The following is a 20,310-nucleotide window of genomic DNA, read 5'->3' on the forward strand; positions in this document are numbered from 1 at the left end:
ATTTCTGTGTAAAAAAATATGACGATTATACGATTATATTACAATATATTTGAAAAATGTTAGAAAATGAAAGAATTGTTTAAAGGTATCCTGTATATCATAGTATCTATTTGCTTTGCCTGTATGGGATGTTAATAACGCGTAAAATAATATAATCGTAGTAATATTTCTTAAATGTATATATTTCATACTTAATTTTATTTCATAAATACTATCACATTTATTCCTATGAATCGTTTACATTTATTACGCTATTATGAGGTAGGATGTGTAAATTATTACCGTTCCATTCAAATGTAGCTTTTATAGTATTATTTATCGTATCGATACCTTAAGCTGTTTATAAAAAAGTAAAAAGTATTTTAAGACGAAAAAAAGATATAGGGATAGAAAAAGAAGAAAGAAGGAGAAGAGAAGGAACAATATAGAGAAAGGTATAATATATTATAAAAATATTTATTATATTGCAAATATATTTAAATTTATATATTAGTTAACTTCTTTATATACACACTACCGGTCATTAATTTCAGTATACAACAGATTCGTTGATTTCTCTGTAAAGGATGAACATCATGATACGTGTTTTGCACAGAAATGAATGCACTTGCTGTTATAAACATTTCACTTGTATGCATCGCATTTATATATATAAAAATATATATATAATTGCAATGCATGCAAGTGTTGAAAGTGTTTATAACAGCAAATGTATCTAATCGAACTCAAAATCAGTATAAGATAAATCAAAGGACTGCAATGTTGAAACGTTTTTATGACTTGTGTGTGGTTACTGCACTTTTACAAATTCAACAACTTCTTCACAGTCTGCGCGTAAAAATCATCGACATATAGAATGGACTGAGCGTTGCGATGGGTAAACGCGCGCCCGCTGTAGAAAGAGAGGTACTACATAGGAGGCCCTATGTTTGTCTCTTTTGCTAGCATCTCATTGGTGATTTTGTCCCTCTCCAGAATTCTCGCAATAACGTAGCGTTGCATTCGGGCACCTCAGTAACTTGTGGTAACTCGTTCTGGAATTGTGTCGTTGTTGAAGTGCTTTCATCGAAATAATCCCATACTTGATCACATATATATATTTAAAAACAATGGTTTTGAGATGTTTTTTGTGTAAAACTACTTATAACAAGAATGAAAAGGATGTACAAATGCATAAGTAAGTATATTTTATCTTGTATAGAACATTGTTATAACATACTTTTTTAACATACTTTATTATAAAGCTATAATTATATATATATAATGTGCATATTTTTTAATTAAATAAATAACTATGTATTATACATATGATAAACTAAACGTGCAATAGTATTTAATATAAATTATAAAAAGTGAGGTTAGAATATAGTTGTGGTTTATACACAAAGAACATTTAGAACATTAATAAATATATTATAACAATTATAACATTAAATTATACAAAATAATAAGTAATACATTCATGACCATTTTCAGAGTTCCACGAAAAGAACATATAATGAAATTATGGCTATCTGTATTAAATATGGAACAAATAAATCCAAATGCAAGACTTTGTTCAAAACACTTCACAAGAGATGATTTTATGACAAGTGTAGTTGCAGAAAGAAAATATTTGAAATTTGATGCAATCCCATCAATGAATCTACAGAATGAGGATGAGAAAGATACTGGTTTTAATAGTAATAAGGAAGAGAGCATACAGGACACACAACACTGCAACATGAAACGTATACCTTTGAAAAGGTAATATATTAGTTTACAAATAAAACATTGAATAATAAATATTGTTTACATATTATTTTCATGTTTAAGTTTATGTGCTAATTGTATATGTTATAGATCCTTATCAATGGAACAGTCAGCCGAAGAAGAAGTGCCTCTAAAAATTATAAGAACAATTAACGATATAGACATGAAAAAAGTTTCACAATCACCGTTAGAAAGAAAATATTTGAAACCTGATGCAATCCCATCAATGAATTTACAGAATGAGGATGACAAAGATACTGGTTGTAATAGTAATAAGGAAGAGAGCATACAGAACACACAACATTGCAACATGAAACGTACACCTTTGAAAAGGTAATATTAGTTTACAAATAAAACATTGAATAATAAATACTGTTTACATATTATTTTCATGTTTAAGTTTATATGTTAATTGTATATGTTATAGATCTTTATCAATGGAACAGTCAGCCGAAGAAGAAGTGCCTTTAAAAAATATAAGAAGGATTAATGATATAGACATCAAAAAGGTTTCACAATCACCGTTAGAAGCAGAAGCATGTTTAGAAGTACTGATTGAAGAAGTACATGAAAAACGGAAGGAAGTGAAACATTTAAGAAATAAAGTTGGCAAACTGCAGAAAACAGTAAAGGATTTACGCTCATTGATGAAGACTTTAAAAGATAACAAGTTAATAACAAGTACAGCTAGAAATACATTAAAAGTAAGTTAAAAGTTTCAAATAGGGTAACTCCGGTATTTACGCCGCGCAGGGTTTCACACCGCAGATATCAGAAAAAATAGAAGGAATAAAGAAGCGCGATTTTGTGTCACATAAAATGATTACTGTAGGGAATGTAAAAGGTTTAATGGTTATTTCATGATTTTATGATACATAAGTATAGAGGGATATTAAATGACGGAATACAGCAAAATACACGTGCATAGCTCTTGTATTTTTTGTTTAAATTAATATCTTGTATATCCCTCCTGTGTTTAAGATATACCGGAGTTACTCTATAAATCATACATATATATTAGTATATATTTTACTACGTTACAACGTTAATTATATATCAATCTATAGTATGGACTGCGCGACGCAAGTCGAAAGTGTGTATCAATGTGCAAGGACGGCAGGCCATTGCTGCCATTATCTGTTTCATTCTATACAACACTGTAATACTGGTCGAAAAAAAGACAGAGATTGGCCGCACACGCGCTCTATCTCACTCATATTTTAGGATGTGTTTCGTATACGAGTAAAGTAGGGATCGCGCAGTCCATACTATAGATCGATGGTTAATTACAATATATACCTATAGCAAACATACGCTTAGGGGATGCTAAAGCTAAGGCCGAACTTCCTCGACGTCGGTAATGTCAACTCTGTCAACTAAAAGCAAAGGCCGAACTGATATTGGAGACCTCGCGTGGTGACAACACGAAACTCCGGTTTCAGTGTTACCAACTAATTTCAGGTTCTATGAAGTGGTGTATGTCCGTACACGTACACACACCACTGAATTGCTCACACGGACGCACGGTGGAGAGACATATGCTATAGACGCGGCAACGCCGCGCGGCGTTGCCGCGTCTTGGATTCTTTAGCAATACGGCCTGAAGGCCTGAACCTGAAAATGCTTTCTGGCCGTCCGCGTAGCAGAAGGCAGTAACGTATCAAGGCTGATAAGCACCCGCTTTTTATAAATTACATATATTCTTATGCACACATGCGTATATATATATATAATATCTATCTAATTATTATGTGTATGTTTATAATTGTCTGATGACAAATAATAACAGTAGCACAATTGAGAATGTGAATTAGTATACATAGTATATATTGACGCGGGTATTTATTAGACTTGGCAATTTACTGCATCTCTTGCACCTCAAATAATTTTTTTCTTGTAATGTAAATGAATGATGTAAAACTATTTCAAAGGATCTATCGATCCATTCTTGATGGGGTAAAACAATAACTTCTATAACACAAATGCAATAAATATTAAATTTATATAGTATTGATTTATTACACTCAGTCTCTTAGCATCAGAGTAGAGCGGGTAACGCAGCTGATGAACAGTATAGATAACAAACTGAATAAAAATCTTAATTATTATAACATAATGATATTAAGAATTAAGATTTTTATTCAGTTTGTTAATTATCTATAACTGCATAACGTGTGCAGTTTACGCCGAAGCGGCTGTTTTAACGCGAGCGATATGTTTCGTCGACGGATGATTAGCTATAAATTATGATTGTATACAGAATACTGGATATTTGCGTAAAGTATCGTTGCCTCGCGAATAAAGTCGAAGGACCGTCGGGAAGAAGAAACTCGCGGTGCTTTCATTTCCCTTCCGAGTGCGCTTTTCAATCTTTTATCCGTTTTCGCCCTCGTCTTCGTTTCCATTGTTAGTATGCGACAGCCGTTACTGCACTCCATGAAGAGTATCATTGCTTTGTCGAATAATACATAAGCAAAAGAGATGTTTTTCCTTGTGCTTAGAAATCCAAACAGATTTGATTTCGAGAATCATAAAGAAATTGTATTGTGTTACTTTCTTTCCATCGCGGCGAGTACCTAATCGTTTTTATACATTTATAGTTTACAAGTATACAGAGTACTTGAAAAGAAAGAAAAAAGGTGATCGTCGCGTTTTTTTTTTCACAGAGACGGGCAAACGTGTAACTGTGTTCACGTTGCCCGACTAAGCCCGTATCAGACTACCGACTGCGAAGGCCGACCCGACTGCCGATCGCGACTGCCGGCTCACATCTAGCCAATCACAACGAAGCGCCGACTGACTGGTCGGCCGACTCGCATTTTAGACTTTGGTCTATTTCTCGACTCACCGACTCAAAGTCGAAACCAATAGAAATACAGTTTCCGATCACGTGATAGTTTAGTTGTAATTTGTAATGTTCCGCGGGTGTCCTGTGGATACGGTAAGAGATAATCTCTCTGCTGGTGGGATATTTTTTCTAAGATGAGTATTTGTTTCATAATCAAAGGTGCAACTTTATGAAGAAGCTCCTCAAAGGTGGCAGTGTCCATTCTCAAACATCTGTTCAAAATAAAAACAAAAACTTTATATCACGTCTACTCTTATAAGTTATAATACCTAAAATGTTTAATTTTTTAATTTTAAAATACCTGCAAAATTTGTTTGGATCTTCAAGACTTAACTCAGTAAAAAAATTGCGATGTATTCCTTGTTCTTGCCTCTGTGCTATCCATGGCTTTACCCATAACCTTTGCTTTTTATATCGGATTTCTTCTATTATAAACACGAAACATAGAAGAACAAGTTTTTTTCGTTTTTTAAAATTTTGCATGCATTGAAAAAAATACTTTTTTTTCGGTAATATTGATGCCATATTCTCACTAAAATTCGCTTAAATACAATCAGTCAGCATCGGCGACTTGGTGACAGATTGGGCAATGTGATTGACCGATTAGAGTCGGCAGTCGCGATCGGCAGTCGGGTCGGCCTTCGCAGTCGGTAGTCTGATACGGGCTTATAAATCAAACTCGGATGCTACTAAGTATTTAGTTTTTATCCATCGGGACTTTAGGGTGCCGCGAATGCTGATATCAAGAATAATTATAATTTATCTTAGTGGAGTACGTACATCTTTACGGCTTAGAAACGAAGACGATGACGAACGCTTCCGTTCTTGTCCCAAAATTGTTTTCGTTTTCTTTTGTAGCGAACGTTTCGAGGAATTTGCTTACGACGGTTCGTTAGCGGTAATTAACGATTATACGGAGCCGTCATATTTTCCACAACGCGTCGGGAAAAAATTGAATGATTTCTATATGTATTCAGAGAATGTTGATTCATCATATTATTCTTCCAAACTTGCTTTCTCCTTTTAAAAATTTACACCAAGAGAAACTTTTGTTACATATTATTTTATTTTGATTTTTTTTTAACATCTTTATTTTTTAAAAAAGAAACGAAAACCGTAGAAGAAAATTATTAAACTTATCTTTATCGTGTTGGAAATTCATTCAATTTTATCGCTACGTGTCTCAACTTCTCTTGTTAAAAACAAAAACTAATTTATAGCTTTATGATTTTACATATAATTGTTAAATTTCAGTTTTGTCAGATGCGATTTGTGCGAGCTTATTTCGTGGAGCAAATATTTTGTTGCGTTTTTTAGAAAATGTTCATCCGATCATTAGCGAAGCGACGCGATCCATTTATATTCGATCACGAGGGACTGCGCAAATTTTCGCATTATTTGCGGATTTTATAACTTTATTGACAAGTATAAGATCTAAGATCTTTCGCATAACTGATTTACGATTAAACTTGCGCTTTATTGAGGCTCAGATGTACACCCGTCTGTATCACGTCAATAAAAATCTGGCTGCAAAACGTGTATGAATTCATTCGTTTAGCAAAGGATGCGCGTTGACCTTAGAAGTGCACGTTGGAATTTCATCCGGAGGGAAAAAACTTTGTCGCATTTTTTTAATCTTTCTGATTCTCAAAATACATTCTTCGTGTATATTTTTTGTGCAATGCTCATAATATTATTTGATTTTTGTAGATTAATTTTCTTTTCATGAAATATATTTTGGCAACTATGCCGTCTATAGAAAGAAATCTGTCGGACCTGTGCTAACTCGGACCACGTGCGTTTCTGACGTTTAAATATTAGTGAAATTCGGTTAGAGAGAGTGATTGAATTCTCTTAGAAAACAAAAAAATGACCTGTCTCGTTTTTTGATAGAAATTCGATAGAGATGCTAAATATTAATTTATTAGGTGCGTTCGGGAAGACGCTATTAGTGCTATTTGCTTATTTTATCCTTGTTTTACACCTGATGAAGCGATAAAGATAGAATGATGCAATAGCGCTAATAGCGCGCTTCCCGAACACAGCCATTGTGTTATAAATTCGACGTTCGCTTTTCGCGTGAGACTAGCTGGCATCGGCTTCCTATTTTGCTAAACGGGCCTTTTTCAGTAGGATACGTTTCTTTCATTATAATATAGAGAGGAGAAGAAGCTATAGGGATAGATACACATACATTTTGTACGACAATATCGGGGGTCTACCGTTTGTATAATACGATTATTTTTTCTTTGGGCCTGGAGCCTCGTCCACGATGACGATATCGCGGACACGGGATGTCTCCAGGATCGTGCTCCGATTACTTTGTACTAAGAATAATTTTGCATAAATTCCTTTTGTGCCTTTTATATCACATGTATTTTTCAAGCAAAGTTCATTTGTAGAATTTACGCGATGGAAGATATATATAAGGCGTACCGCGCCAAATCGGACACCATTTGGGTTTTGCATCTCCGATTTTTTTGAAAATTTTTTATGTTATAGTATTAGTTGAAAAAGACCTTCATGATTTTTTTTCAAATTTTTTGTCGAACCGTTTTCAAAATATCGATTTTTGAAAAATTACGTTACTTTTTTTTTAAACGCCCATAATTTTACGAAAAATGGGCCAAAAAAATGGGACGTTTTTTTTCAAATTTTTTTTTAAACACACTTAATAAAAAATATCAAAAAATATTTTCAAACTGTGTTTCTATAAGATTTTCAAAGGACCCCGCACAAAAACCTATGGAAATAGGTTCTCGGCGAATTTGTCTGAAACTATGGGAAAATGTTGTTCATGTCATCTTGATCAAAAGTTCTCAAGGCAACAACTCTCTTTAAAGCAGAATTTTTGCTCTAAGAGACCTCAAAGGTATGGATATTTTATCACGCGATCACAGATGATTTCACCCATTCAGCTTTCAGAATAATGATTGTGTGTGTTTGTGTGTGTATTGCATAACCCATAAAACCTAATAACCTAATGTATTGATGAATAACAGTAATAACAGTATGAACCGTCGGGATTAGCGTTATCATAATATATATAATATATTTATGTGCGTATGCGTATCGTGCTCGTGCGATTGCGTGTGCGTGTGTATGAATATGTATGTTCAATTGCATTACGGTTTTATATGTAATATTATTTACTTTCGAGACAGTAACAATAAAAAAAATAACATATATTTCATTTATATATGTATTTTTGTTTACATTTCTCAACATTTTATCAACGAAATAATAAACAGAGTTTTTTGTCCTAAATAACATTACCGTTTTTCTTTCTTCAAATATACCCTAGAATTCCAAAAAATCCTGATTTTACCATACTAAGTGTATACGCTACCCAGTGTACTAAGAGAGAGAGGGACAGCAATGAGAGAGGGAAAGAGGGAGAGGGAGGGAGAGAGAGAGAGAGAGAGAGAGAGAGAGAGAGAGAGAGAGAGAGAGAGAGAGAGAGAGAGAGAGAGGAATAAATGAGTGCATGCAAATTACATACATAGAGAAAGAAATAATAATACGAGAGATATCTGTCCTTGTCTAACGAGGCATCTGTACGACATATCTGTCAAAGCTCGTTCTTTGAAACGGCTTCATAGATCGCAAAATCCTTTTACAGGAGTAAAGTTTAGGTACTAATGAAGGGTGGGATTGTAAAATAATTAGTAATAATTAAAAAAAATGTAAAATTGCCTAACGAGATATCTGTACCACATGGGCCCGATTCTCTAACGAGAAACATATGCGCAAACACTGCTTTAACAGAAAGGCTGCAAATTGATTTGCTCTCTGTCGCACAGTTTTTAGCCAATAAGCTTGCAGCTTTTCTGTTAGAGCAGAGTTTACGCATACGTTTGTAGATAGAAAATCGGGCCCCATATCTTTCAAAGCTCGTTCTTTGAAACGGCTTCATAGATCGCAAAATCCTTTTACAGGAGTAAAGTTTAGGTACTAATGAAGGGTGGGATTGTAAAATAATTAGTAATAATTGAAAAAAATGTAAAAATGCCTAACGCGATATCTGGTACCACATATCTTTCAAAGCTCGTTCTCTGAAACGGCTTCATAGATCGCAAAATCCTTTTACAGGAGTGAAGTTTAGGTACTAATGAAGGGTGGGATTGTAAAATAATTAGTAATAATTGAAAAAAATGTAAAAATGTCTGACGCGATATCTGTACCACATATCTTTCAAAGCTCGTTCTTTGAAACGGCTTCATAGATCGCAAAATCCTTTTACAGGAGTAAAGTTTAGGTACTAATGAAGGGTGGGATTGTAAAATAATTAGTAATAATTGAAAAAAATGTAAAAATGCCTAACGAGATATCTGTATCATATATCTGTCCTGGACCCCTATTCTGTAACTCTAACGACACTGGTTCGATTGCTGTGTAGAAACCAGACAATGTAGCCAACCCCGAAACTGCCCACAGCTGCATGCGCCATCTCGCCATCTCTCGCAAGATCCGTGAACTACTGCTGTGACATAATTGCTGCTCTGCGTGAATATTTTTGTGAAAAATATACACGATCGTTTCAAAGCTCTCATTTTTATTCCAGGCTTTCAATCTCAATTTTAAAGGTACGTTATTGTTTGTGCACGTCTTCTGAAGGGTGGGAAAGTTTAATTTCGTACATATTACGTATACAACTGTTTATATCAGAAAATAAGGTTTTGAGGTGACAGCATTTTAAAATTTTTTTCAATTATTACTAATTATTTGACAATCCCACCCTTCATTAGTACCTCTACTTTACTCCTGTAAAAGGATTTTGCGATCTGTAAAGCCGTTTCAAAATGAGAGCTTTGAAATGAATTGTCGGTAATTTGGACGGCTTTAGCATCCCCTTAAGAGACAGTTGTATTTTGTCATAATTATTGTAAATTCAACGTATATTTATTACACTGTTGGAAAAGTTTGTGTTAAATATAACATAAATTACATGTCCAAAACGGTTCACTCAAATTTTTGTGTCAGTTTAACATAATGGATGTTTTATAATTAAATGGTATAACATCGATACTATATTAAAATAATATTTTAACAGGAAGAAAATGTTATTCTGATTGTAATTTGAGGTTAATTATGTGTACAATTAACATAATTTTTATGTTAAAGTTAAGATTGTAAGATAAAATCAACATTCTTCTTCTGCAAATTTTTATTCTTACTTCTGTTATAAAGTAAAATCAACACTCTTTTTCTATAAATTTTAACACATTTAATAAATACGTTTAAATTGTGTTACTTTAATATAATTTTTAAATTATTTTAATAATTTTACATTTTAAATTTGTAAAGTTCAATTAACATAGAAAGCATATGTTAAATCTACACACGTATGTGTTGATTATTTTACACAAAAATTTTAACAAGGACCTTTTTTAACAAAACTACAAAAATTTTCCAACAGTGTACGTATCAAAATTTCTTATTTTCTTTCAGTCGATAGAATCTCCAGCACTTGTAGCAGTAGTACAAAAAGTACTTTCAGGCAAACATAGATTTAATGCTTTTCCTTCAGAATTAAAAACCTTTGCAACTACATTACACTTTTACTCTCCTAAAGCTTATGACTTTGTCCGGAGAATATTTATAAATATTTTACCACATCCTTCGACAATTCGGAAATGGTACTATTCCATTGACGGATCACCTAGAATTTCACAACCTGCACTAGATTGTTTAACGAAAAAAGCACACGAAGCTAATGAAAAGAAACGCACTATTCTTTGCGGTTTGCAAATTGATGATATATCTATTAGAAAACAACTTCACTTTAATGGAAAAGAATACATAGGTTTTATCAACTTTGGGACAAAAATAGATAACGATGAAGTACCTTTAGCTAAGGAAGCAGTTGTCATTATGGCAGTAGCTATTAATGAACATTGGAAAATACCAGTTGCATATTATTTCATTGATGCGTTGACCGCAAAGGATCGTGCAAATATTATTACAAATGTTTTAAAAAGTATCCATGAAACAGGTATTGACATCATTTCATTAACATTTGACGGTCCACAATATAATTTTACTATGGCAAATATATTAGGTGCAAATTTACAAGTTGATAAAGAGTTACAAGTATTCTTTCCGCATCCTATTACAAAAAAACCAGTATATGTCATATTAGACGCGTGTCATATGATTAAGTTAGTTAGAAACTGTTTTGCTGAATACAAAGTTCTTCAAAATAAGAACAATGAAGAAATACGATATGACTTTGTGGAAAAGTTAATACACATACAAGAAAAATATGGGCTACATTTAAATACCAAAGTTAGACTTCGACATTTAAATTGGCGGAACGAAAAAATGAAAGTCTGTCTCGCGGTCCAAATTCTCAGTTATAGTGTAGCAATGGGATTACGGTACCTCCGAGAAATTATTAAACTTCCAGAATTTGCAAATAGTAAGGCAACAGAAGAGTTCTGCTTAATGTTTAATGATATTTTTGATCTATTAAATTCTCGAAATAAGTTTTGTACTACTCCGTCTAGACGACCTATTACTACGGAAAATTTAATAGAAATTGAACAAAGAATTAATTGTTTCATAGATTATATATCTTCTTTGAAATATCAAGAAACTTCAATTTTACATTCAAAACGTAAAACTGGGTTTTTTGGATTAATTGTTACTTTAAATAGTGTCCTAGAATTATATAAGAATTGGATACAACCAAATAGTAATATGTCGTATCTTTTAACATATAAATTGTCACAGGACCACTTAGAATTATTTTTTTCTGCAGTACGAAATCATTGTGGTCACAATAATAATCCAACTTGTATGCAATTCATGACAGTATTTAGAAAATTGCTAACTCACGCACAAGTTGGCGGTTCGAAATATGCGAATAGCGTTGCTCAAGACGATACTATCTTTTTAAACGTTACTTCCACTAATATACATAGAGGTATCGATGATATTTGAACGACTGAGGAAAATTACACTAAAGATAACAGTATTGATAATGACAGTATTAATAATGACCACAGTTATTACACGCACGCTCTATTTGAAATAATAAATAAGGATTATATTGACGACGTACTTGGCTACATAGCAGGATTTATAGTACGTAAAATATCAAAAGACATATCGTGCAATGTATGTTTAACTCTCCTACACAGTGACACACCGTATTCAGAATTACAACGTTTAAAATCAAGAGGTGGTTTAATTAATGCGTCTGCTGATGTAATATATCTGTGTAAATTGGGTGAAATTACTGTTAGGGAAAATAATATTTTTTCTCAACACAAAAATCTTTTACAATATATCATAATAAAAACTTTACGAAAAGTAACAAGTGTTATTTTTTATCATAAGGATCATTGCTTTGAACAAAATTATTTAAACGATCATCGATTTCAATTAATAAAATTAGTCCTTGTTAATTTTTTAAAAATCAGATTGCATTACGCAGCCAAAACAAAATCTGCAGTTGTAACAAGAATTAGAAGTAAATTAACAAAAACAATTTTATTTATGCACCAATAAATATAATTGTTTGTAACTGTGTATAACTGTAGTCATTTTTAAATATATTTTATTATAACGTTGTATAACATTGTAATTGTATAAGAATTAGAAATCTATTGCAATAAAAATATTAAAAAAATTTATTTTATGCACTAGATATAAAAACACAACACTGTACGTAACATTATGTATTATGTTATATATTATAATGCTACAATATTGTAATGTATCTTTTAGATGTACAGTATAATAAATAAGATATTATATACATCAAACATTTGTTAATTTCTTTATTTATTACCTACACCTCTAGTACAGTACTAACAATATAAATTATAATAAGATTTATATATATATTGCGTATATTACAATAAGCTATTAAAAGTACTTCATATATGAATCTATATATATATATATATATATATATATATATATATATAATTTAATAAATAATTAAATATATAAATAAGTAATAGAATACTAATTGTAAGTATAAAATATAAATATAATATAAATAATTAATATATATTTATATAATATAATATAATAATATATAATATTTATATATATTGCGCGCTTTATGTAAATATATTAAACAAATATTTTAAAAATAAAGCAGCGGAAAAAAATGTTAACTATTTTATACAAAAGTTGTGCGCAGGGTCTGCAATTTTATTTCGACGCCCCTGCAAGAAGAGAGACAAACATAGGCCTCCCATATAGTACCTCTCTTTCTACAGCGGGCGCGCGTTTACCCATCGCAACGCTCAGTCCATTCTATATGTCGATGGTAAAAATCAACGTGGCACATTTTAAGTTGTAAAGTTATTCGCTCCGTGCGTTTCAGCGCCATCTACCGCTATCGCCATGCAATAAAAGTGGAAACAACGATGAGATATATGAGATATGTTTATTATTATATGTTGATTATTACCAAAGCTTCTTGTGCAATAGTGCAGTGTATTTTTTTACATTTTACTGTTAATAATTTCGGTAAGTAAAAATTGCTATACGCGCATAATCTATGATTGTTACTATATAATTGGAGGTTGACTGCACAGCGGTATTTATGTCACTTTAATTACTGAAGCTCCTATTTTTTATATCAGAAAACAATAAATAATAACTACTGTTAATTAAATATTGCTTTAAAAAATGTCAGTAATAATAGTTGAATAGGAAAATATTCCACCCTGAGTTCACTATTCTCTCACCCGAGCGCCTTCGTAGCTCGTGCTATCCCCTCCAACCAAACGCACAGAGCGAATACGTTTGCCTTCTTGGAAAAGTTTTTTTGTCTGCAGTATAACGACTAATTTGTTTGAATTTATATAGAAAAAAAGATCACCCGGAACTATATCTTTGGGCCAAGGTTCGATTTCTCCCGCTGGAGACTGGGAATCTATAGTTTTCAGTATTGGCAATCTATAGTTTACGCCACATACACTATACACATTCTTCGGTCCCAGCGGGAGAAACCAAACGTATGTCAAATAATTACGACAAAATGATATAAATATCTACATTATTACTGTATGCGTATGGAATATAAATTATTTACTTGAAAAATACTGTATATTTCAAGAGATTATTTTATTAAATCAAATTATCCAACATCCGTTTAATCTTCTATTGCAAAACTTAATTGCATATTGAAATTAAAAAATGTATACAATATATTTTAAAGATTTGTGCAAAAATGAAATAAGCATAAAGCGGGGAGCACACACTTCTGTATAACGCATTATGCGTAAGCATAAGAAAATTGATTGGTTTAAGCGGGGAGCACACACCTCTGCATAACGCATAATCCGTAAAATTAATTGGTCCATACACATGTGTATAAGGAAATAGACCAATCAGTTTTCTTATGCTTACGTATTTTGCGTTATGCAGAAGTGTGTGTTCTCCGCTTTAGGCCAATCCAGACGAACTTGCATAGCGCATAAACATAAGCATAAGTGATTTGATTGGTCCATATGCATGTGCATAAGGAAATAGACCAATCCGTTTCTTTATGCATATATGGTTATGTACCTTGTAACGATGCACCCCCACACATGCATCATTCCCGGCGAAGAACTGCCGGATGCCGCCCGACGATCTCCATCAGGCGAGGAAAGGGCGCGGTGCGCCCACCTTATTTTTAAACGACTTAACTCCGATCGTGTGCGCGGCACTCCGCCGCACCGACATCTTCCCGGGTCTCCGACAGAAACCGAGGGGAGCCGAGCGCCTCCGAGCGCGAGCACGCTTACCGCCACGCCGATTCCGCTCCGCTCCGCCGGCGGCGCGGCTCACGCGGGAATCGGCCTCCCCTCCCTAGCGTACCACCCGGGCGAGTATAAAATACCGGCGCCGCGACAGGTAGACACTCCGATCCGAGTCTAGCTACCTGTGCTCCGCTACCCTCGGAGACGAGTACCTTTCCGCTTCCTAGGCCAGCTTACGAAACGGGGTACAGCGTTCTGTGCCTCGTTCGAGAGTTCTCGAGCGCTGACCGCCTTCCTACCCGGAACCCCGTCTGCCACGGTAACCAGGGGTCGAGCGTGCTCGGCCTCTCGACAAGGGTTCTTGCCGCCGGAACAGTCGGACCTCCTCGTCAACCGATCGACCAGCCTAGCCCCTGGCCGTTCGTTTTCCTTTCCACCGCGCCGCGTAATTAACACCGGATCGTATCGCGAGAAAGAAACCGCGCCGGATAACATACACGCGCCCGCGCCGCGAATCTCGCGCCGCGGGCCGACCAGCCATTGGCCGGCTTAAAGGCCCGTTCGCACGCGTACCGCATCGCGCCGGTACGGACCACCTGATTCGCGTCCGCCGCATACACCGAATGCGTTGTAATTATCGCGGCCGTCTTATAGCATATAATCCGCCCGCGTCCGCCGCATAAACCGAATGTGTTCCCGTAATTTGCAATTATCGCGACCGTCTTATAGAATATAATCCGCCCGCGTCCGCCGCATGGACCGAATGCGTTTCCGTACTTTGTAAGAACCGCGACCGTCGTCTAGATTATAAACCGCCCGCGTTAGCCGCATGGTCCGCATGCATCTCCGTTGTAACTATCGCGACAGTCTGTTGTAATTGAACCACCGTAATAAACCACGTTCCATATCAAAACTGCCTTCTGTCTCTGGGCCTACCATCGAACTCCTGGTCCGGCGAGCTAGTCCGCGTTCGATATAAACAGCCAAAAGGCAGGCCGTTACAACCTATCCAAGTTTGTCTGGATAGACTTTTTATTTTCTTATGCACATGTGTATGGACCAATCAATTTTCTTATGCTTACGCATTATGTGTTATACAGAGGGGGTCATGAATCTTTTTTCTTCGTGAAAAATGAAAAATCTCTCTTTCTATTGATGTTAAATAGAAAGAGATAGTCATATAAAACTTTTCACTTTCCACGTTCCACATTAATACATGATTAAGGCCCGGTTTCACCAACGTGATTTAATCGACCGATTAGATTAAATCACGTTGGTGAGTGTGTGCTCCCCGCTTAACCATCGATATGTAATCTTCCATGAACTGCACATGCGCGCATAGACAAAGACAGCAGGGGCCCATATGCAGCGCTCTCTTTCTATTCCTCTATCGCTTTTTCAGCTCGCGCGTTTGCGTACTTTATTCCTTATATCTCTATGGTTCGTAGTTGTTCGTAGTCGCTACATCTTGTCGGTATGACAGGTCTTATAATCTGATAGTCGTCAAACTCGTCAACTTTAACTGTTAATATCTCGCTTTGCGGGGCAGAACGACGCTTTTTTCTGCCAGATTTTTTTGTTTCACGCAAAAATGCGTTGATTAAGCCTAAGTTCAACGAAATCGGTGAGGAGGCCACTATTCTGCACATTTACCAAAAATAGCATCACAAATAAAAGTAATGTACGTATATTATATTGTGTGTAATATATGTATATTAAGTGTTTTTTATTTACATCAAAACTCAGATAATTCTCACTTGTAACGTCGTTCTATCCTTTTTGGCAATTAATGAATAATAAAGACAGAATGAGAATTATCTGAGTTTTGATGTAATAAATAAAAAGTTTCATTAATGTACTATTAATATGTTACGGGTGAACTTCGCATGGTGTGCAATGTCGAGCATTGCATCGAACAATTGCACATTGTTCGAGCAATGTTAGCATTAGATCACGTATTTATATATTATGACCTATATTCTTAATTTTCTTTTAGCGATAAAAAAGTACGCTTTTATTTTTAAGATGCTATAATATATGTAACTATATAACATTTCAGAAATAAATGCGCGCTTTTATCGATAAAAAAGAGTTGAGAATATGGGTCTATGTATATTATACATAACTTGGCAAATGTCGATATTGTATATTATGCGAACTTTGCTCGTAAAGGTCCGATTTCATGGGCGTCAGTTGTCGCGCGTCAAGACGATTTTGTGACGTCATGTTGTTTCTGCGTCGACGCTGAGGAGAAGTTCAGATTTCTTAACTTCTAGCGTCAACTGGCATCTCGACGCGAGTTCCAAAAATTGACGCATGAAAACCTTTTTCATTGCGCGTCAGAATATCGGCGTCATTATACTAATCTATTTACCCGAACTTGATTTCGAGCGTCAACTGACGCCCATGAAAAGGCACCTTAATACATTTTTTTTGTTTATAAGTCACTTATTTAATAGTATGTAAAAAGAACATTAATCTCTTATTTAATAATTAAAAGCAAAATGGCGAATAATCACGATAAATCGATATATCAACCGTTAATATGTTGCCTTTTTTATATTTTATATTTATTAAGTTCAGTTAACAAAGCAAACATGTGTTAAATTTACATATGAATGTATTGATTACTTAACGCAACAACTTTAACCAGCAAATTTTTGTATAAAATCATTTCCTATTGTTTTTATTACATTTATATTATTTAATATATATAATCTGAAAAATTTTTTTTTTAGTTATTATTATTAATATAAAAAAGTATACAAATTAGAAACTTGCATATTGCTTCTTCATCATTTTAAAATGTGCAAATTAGAAATTTATATATTGCATCATTATTTTATTTTGCTCACTGATAAAGCTCTTCTATTGCGAGGAAGCTTATATTTTATTTGATACATAATTATTATTATTTATTAATTTGACTTCTTCATAAAGGAAGCTTTATGAGTGAAATAAAATAATGATGAAGCAATGTACAAATTTCTAATTTGCACACTTTAAAATGGTGAGAAAACAATATGTAATTGATTTGAGTCTATAATATTGTGATAGATGTTGATTTTATATCTTAGTGTATGGAAATATTAATTATTCATGAAAGTAATAACAACAAAATAAATTTTAGTAAATTTTATGTTTGTATTCAGCAATCTCTAACATTTAAAAAAATAATTAAATTAATATGTTCTCACACACACAAAAAAGATTAGACTCTAAAAGGATTAATTAATATTTAATCTAAATATATCATAATAAAAATTATAATTGCAAAGTTTTTGGAAGTGGTAGACAAACCAGTTCATATTTATAATGCAAACTACTTCGAATTTTTATATTTCATTGTCAGTCATCAGAGAATTTTTTCTGCAGATATTTGAAGGCTGGCGGATAATGGATTTTTTCGTGATTGAGCGCATACACGATTCTCTATATTTAGATACTAACTTTTTGAACTTTGTTATATATTGAGATTTTACTTTGGAGTATGGCAAACTTTTTGGTAATGAAGTTTTTAACAAGGTAAGATTATGCAATATAATTATAATTAAATTATTGTTTGGGAATATTATATATATAACATTAACATAATTATTTTTTAAGGTAATTATAAAGGAGATAGACTTCCTTATCGATTTGGCTAAAACTTTATAATTTTGTGTATTTTGGTATGTAAAACATAAATTTGTAAAATTTGTAAGTTAAAACTGTTGTTCTCAATTTTTTAGGAAAAGCGTTATTAAATACTCAAGTAAGAGTGGAATTACAGTAATAATGCAGTATAACAGCAACTACTCATAATAGTCTGGCTCCTTACTTTAATTGTGTGTTATTATTTGACTTTGTATTTATATAAACTCTTAATATACCAATTATTTTCTGCTTTAAAAAAATTTTTTTTTTTTATTTCTATTATCTCTTTTAATCATATTGTTATACCAATTATTTTCTGTTTTAAAGCAGAAAATAATTGGTATATTGAAAAATCTATATAAATACAAAGTAAAATAAATATAAAGTTAAATAATAACACATAATTATAGTAAAGCGCCAGTTTATTATAGGGCGAGTTGCCGTTATACTGTATTATTACTATAATTTCATGCACTTTTACGTCACTACGCATGATCATGTACATCTACATTATGTTAGTATTACTACGTTTACGCGAGCGTTACTCCTGTAGTAACTTACGATAATTCCTTCGCGTAAACGGGATTTTGTAGTAACTCACGATAAATTACTCCGCGTAAACGGATAAATTATCGTAAGTTAATACAGAAGTAACGCTCGCGTAAACGTAGTATATGATAGATATTCTAGCCACACGCAGCTATTAATTTTAGTACATAATAGCTTTTTTCCTAATTGAGAGTGACATTTTTAACTTACAGTTTCATGTTTTACGCATAATAAAATACATAAAATTGTGAAATTTCAGTCAAATCAGTGAAGAAGCCCTTCTTTTTCATAATTACCTTTTTTAAATTACATTTGGTAATAGTTTCTTAATTCTCCTTAACAAATTTTTAATATTACAAAAAATCATTTTAATCGCAAAGAATTAAAGAAGTAACAATATAAAATAAACATTTAATTAAAATAAAATAAAATAAATAAATTTTTCTTGTAAGAAAACTTGACGAATAAGAAAATAATAAATATAATTTAGGGAAGAATGCGATAGGAGTAAAAAAGCAGTGCCGTTTTTTATAAGAAAAATTTATTTTTTTGATTAAATATTTTTATTTTGTACTGTTACTTTTTTAATTATTTGTGATTAAAATGATTCTTTGTAATATTAAAAATTTGTTAAGGAGAATTTAAAAGCTATTACTACTTGGGTTGGAAAAGGAAGATCCTTATTGAATAGGAATACAAAGGTATCACTTAGGTTTTATTTTTTAGAAGTAGTTGTACAACAATTATTTTTCAAAGCCATATACATATTCTCTTTGTAAAATTGGTGCAATTTAATTTAAAAATTTTACATCTTTTTTGAAATACATGTCACTTGAGTTGAGTTAGGTAATATAATTTTGTAAAGGAGAAATAAAGCTACAACTTAGATTGGATTTCTAAATTTACGAAATATATTGCGTGTACTTGGCATCTTTTTTTACCTTTTTTGAAAAGAGTAATTTTGTACTGTTTTAAATAACTTTAATAATATACTCCTAATGTATGGATCTTGAATCATGGGCCACTTTGTATGCTATTATATTACATGATATATATAGGAGTCAGCTAATATTATATAGTTATATATAGAGGAGTTGTATAAAATTATATATAATTATATAATAGCTTATACATAATTTTATATATTTCTCTATAATTTGATACATATAGTTTTTATTATTATTATTATTATTATTACTATTTTATATATACTTGTAATATGTATTATTTATTATGTAAAAATAAAAGTTTAGCATATATTTAGATACATATATATATTTTTAAATATTTGTTTGTATAAAATAATCTTGAAATAAATAAAATATTTTTATAGAGATATATTTTTCTTTCATTTTTAAAGATTTATACATTTTGTTATGCCGCGTTGCCGATTGGTGACGGCTTACGGCAAAACGTTTATTATTTTTGGGATCTCTTGACCTTACGAGTTGGGACTCGGTAGGCACAGGCGGGCAGATTAGGAAGCGGTCGGGTTCGCAGGTGAAACAAGGTGTAGGCGTCGTTAAATGAACTTCACTTCGTTTTACTTTATATTGGAGCTTTATTTCAGCGCTCCTGTTACACTCACTAACTTACACTTGTAGTTGCCTTTCACAATTATTATATCTCGCACGCGCTTTGTTATAATGTAGAACTTCGCGACACGGCTTACGGGAACGGTCACGGGCAGAGTCTCCGGTGTATTACTCTCCCCCGCGGCTTCTTCGACGGTCCCTTATATTGCTTTGAGTTATGCCCTGTCGGCACTTTTCCGCCGGGTTCGACGGTCCCCCGAATGAGGTCGGTCAGTGACCG

General features: G+C 33.0%; 2 protein-coding genes across 4 annotated transcripts in view; both read left to right on the forward strand.

Moving 5' to 3' along the window:
• LOC143899332 (uncharacterized) overlaps positions 1 to 19,561 on the forward strand; it is a 34,024-nt gene extending 14,463 nt beyond the window's left edge. The window contains exons 1-2 of one of the 2 annotated variants that reach the window (XR_013257454.1): positions 12,675 to 15,991; positions 17,686 to 19,561. The gene's annotated coding sequence lies outside the window, so the exon portion shown is untranslated. Of the gene's footprint in view, positions 1 to 12,674; positions 15,992 to 17,685 lie in introns of those variants that run through there. The other variant, XM_077409551.1, reaches the window with a different exon arrangement.
• LOC143899333 (uncharacterized) lies at positions 1,045 to 6,199 on the forward strand. Of its 2 annotated transcripts, XR_013257455.1 has the most exons (6): positions 1,045 to 1,177; positions 1,477 to 1,746; positions 1,843 to 2,085; positions 2,180 to 2,456; positions 3,073 to 4,693; positions 4,760 to 6,199. XR_013257455.1 is itself a non-coding variant. In XM_077409552.1 (5 exons), the coding sequence occupies exons 1-5, from the start codon at positions 1,110 to 1,112 to the stop codon at positions 3,130 to 3,132; spliced, it is 918 nt and encodes a 305-aa protein (XP_077265678.1). In that variant the 5' UTR covers positions 1,045 to 1,109; the 3' UTR covers positions 3,133 to 6,199. The 2 variants fall into 2 exon arrangements, 1 of the variants encoding a protein (XP_077265678.1); XM_077409552.1 differs by having other exon boundaries at positions 3,073 to 6,199.
• Positions 19,562 to 20,310: the final 749 nt, after the last annotated feature.

This window comes from Temnothorax americanus, unplaced genomic scaffold (genome assembly GCF_048541705.1).
Source record: "Temnothorax americanus isolate GAGA-0224 unplaced genomic scaffold, ASM4854170v1 Scaffold261, whole genome shotgun sequence".
NCBI lineage: Eukaryota > Metazoa > Arthropoda > Insecta > Hymenoptera > Formicidae > Temnothorax > Temnothorax americanus.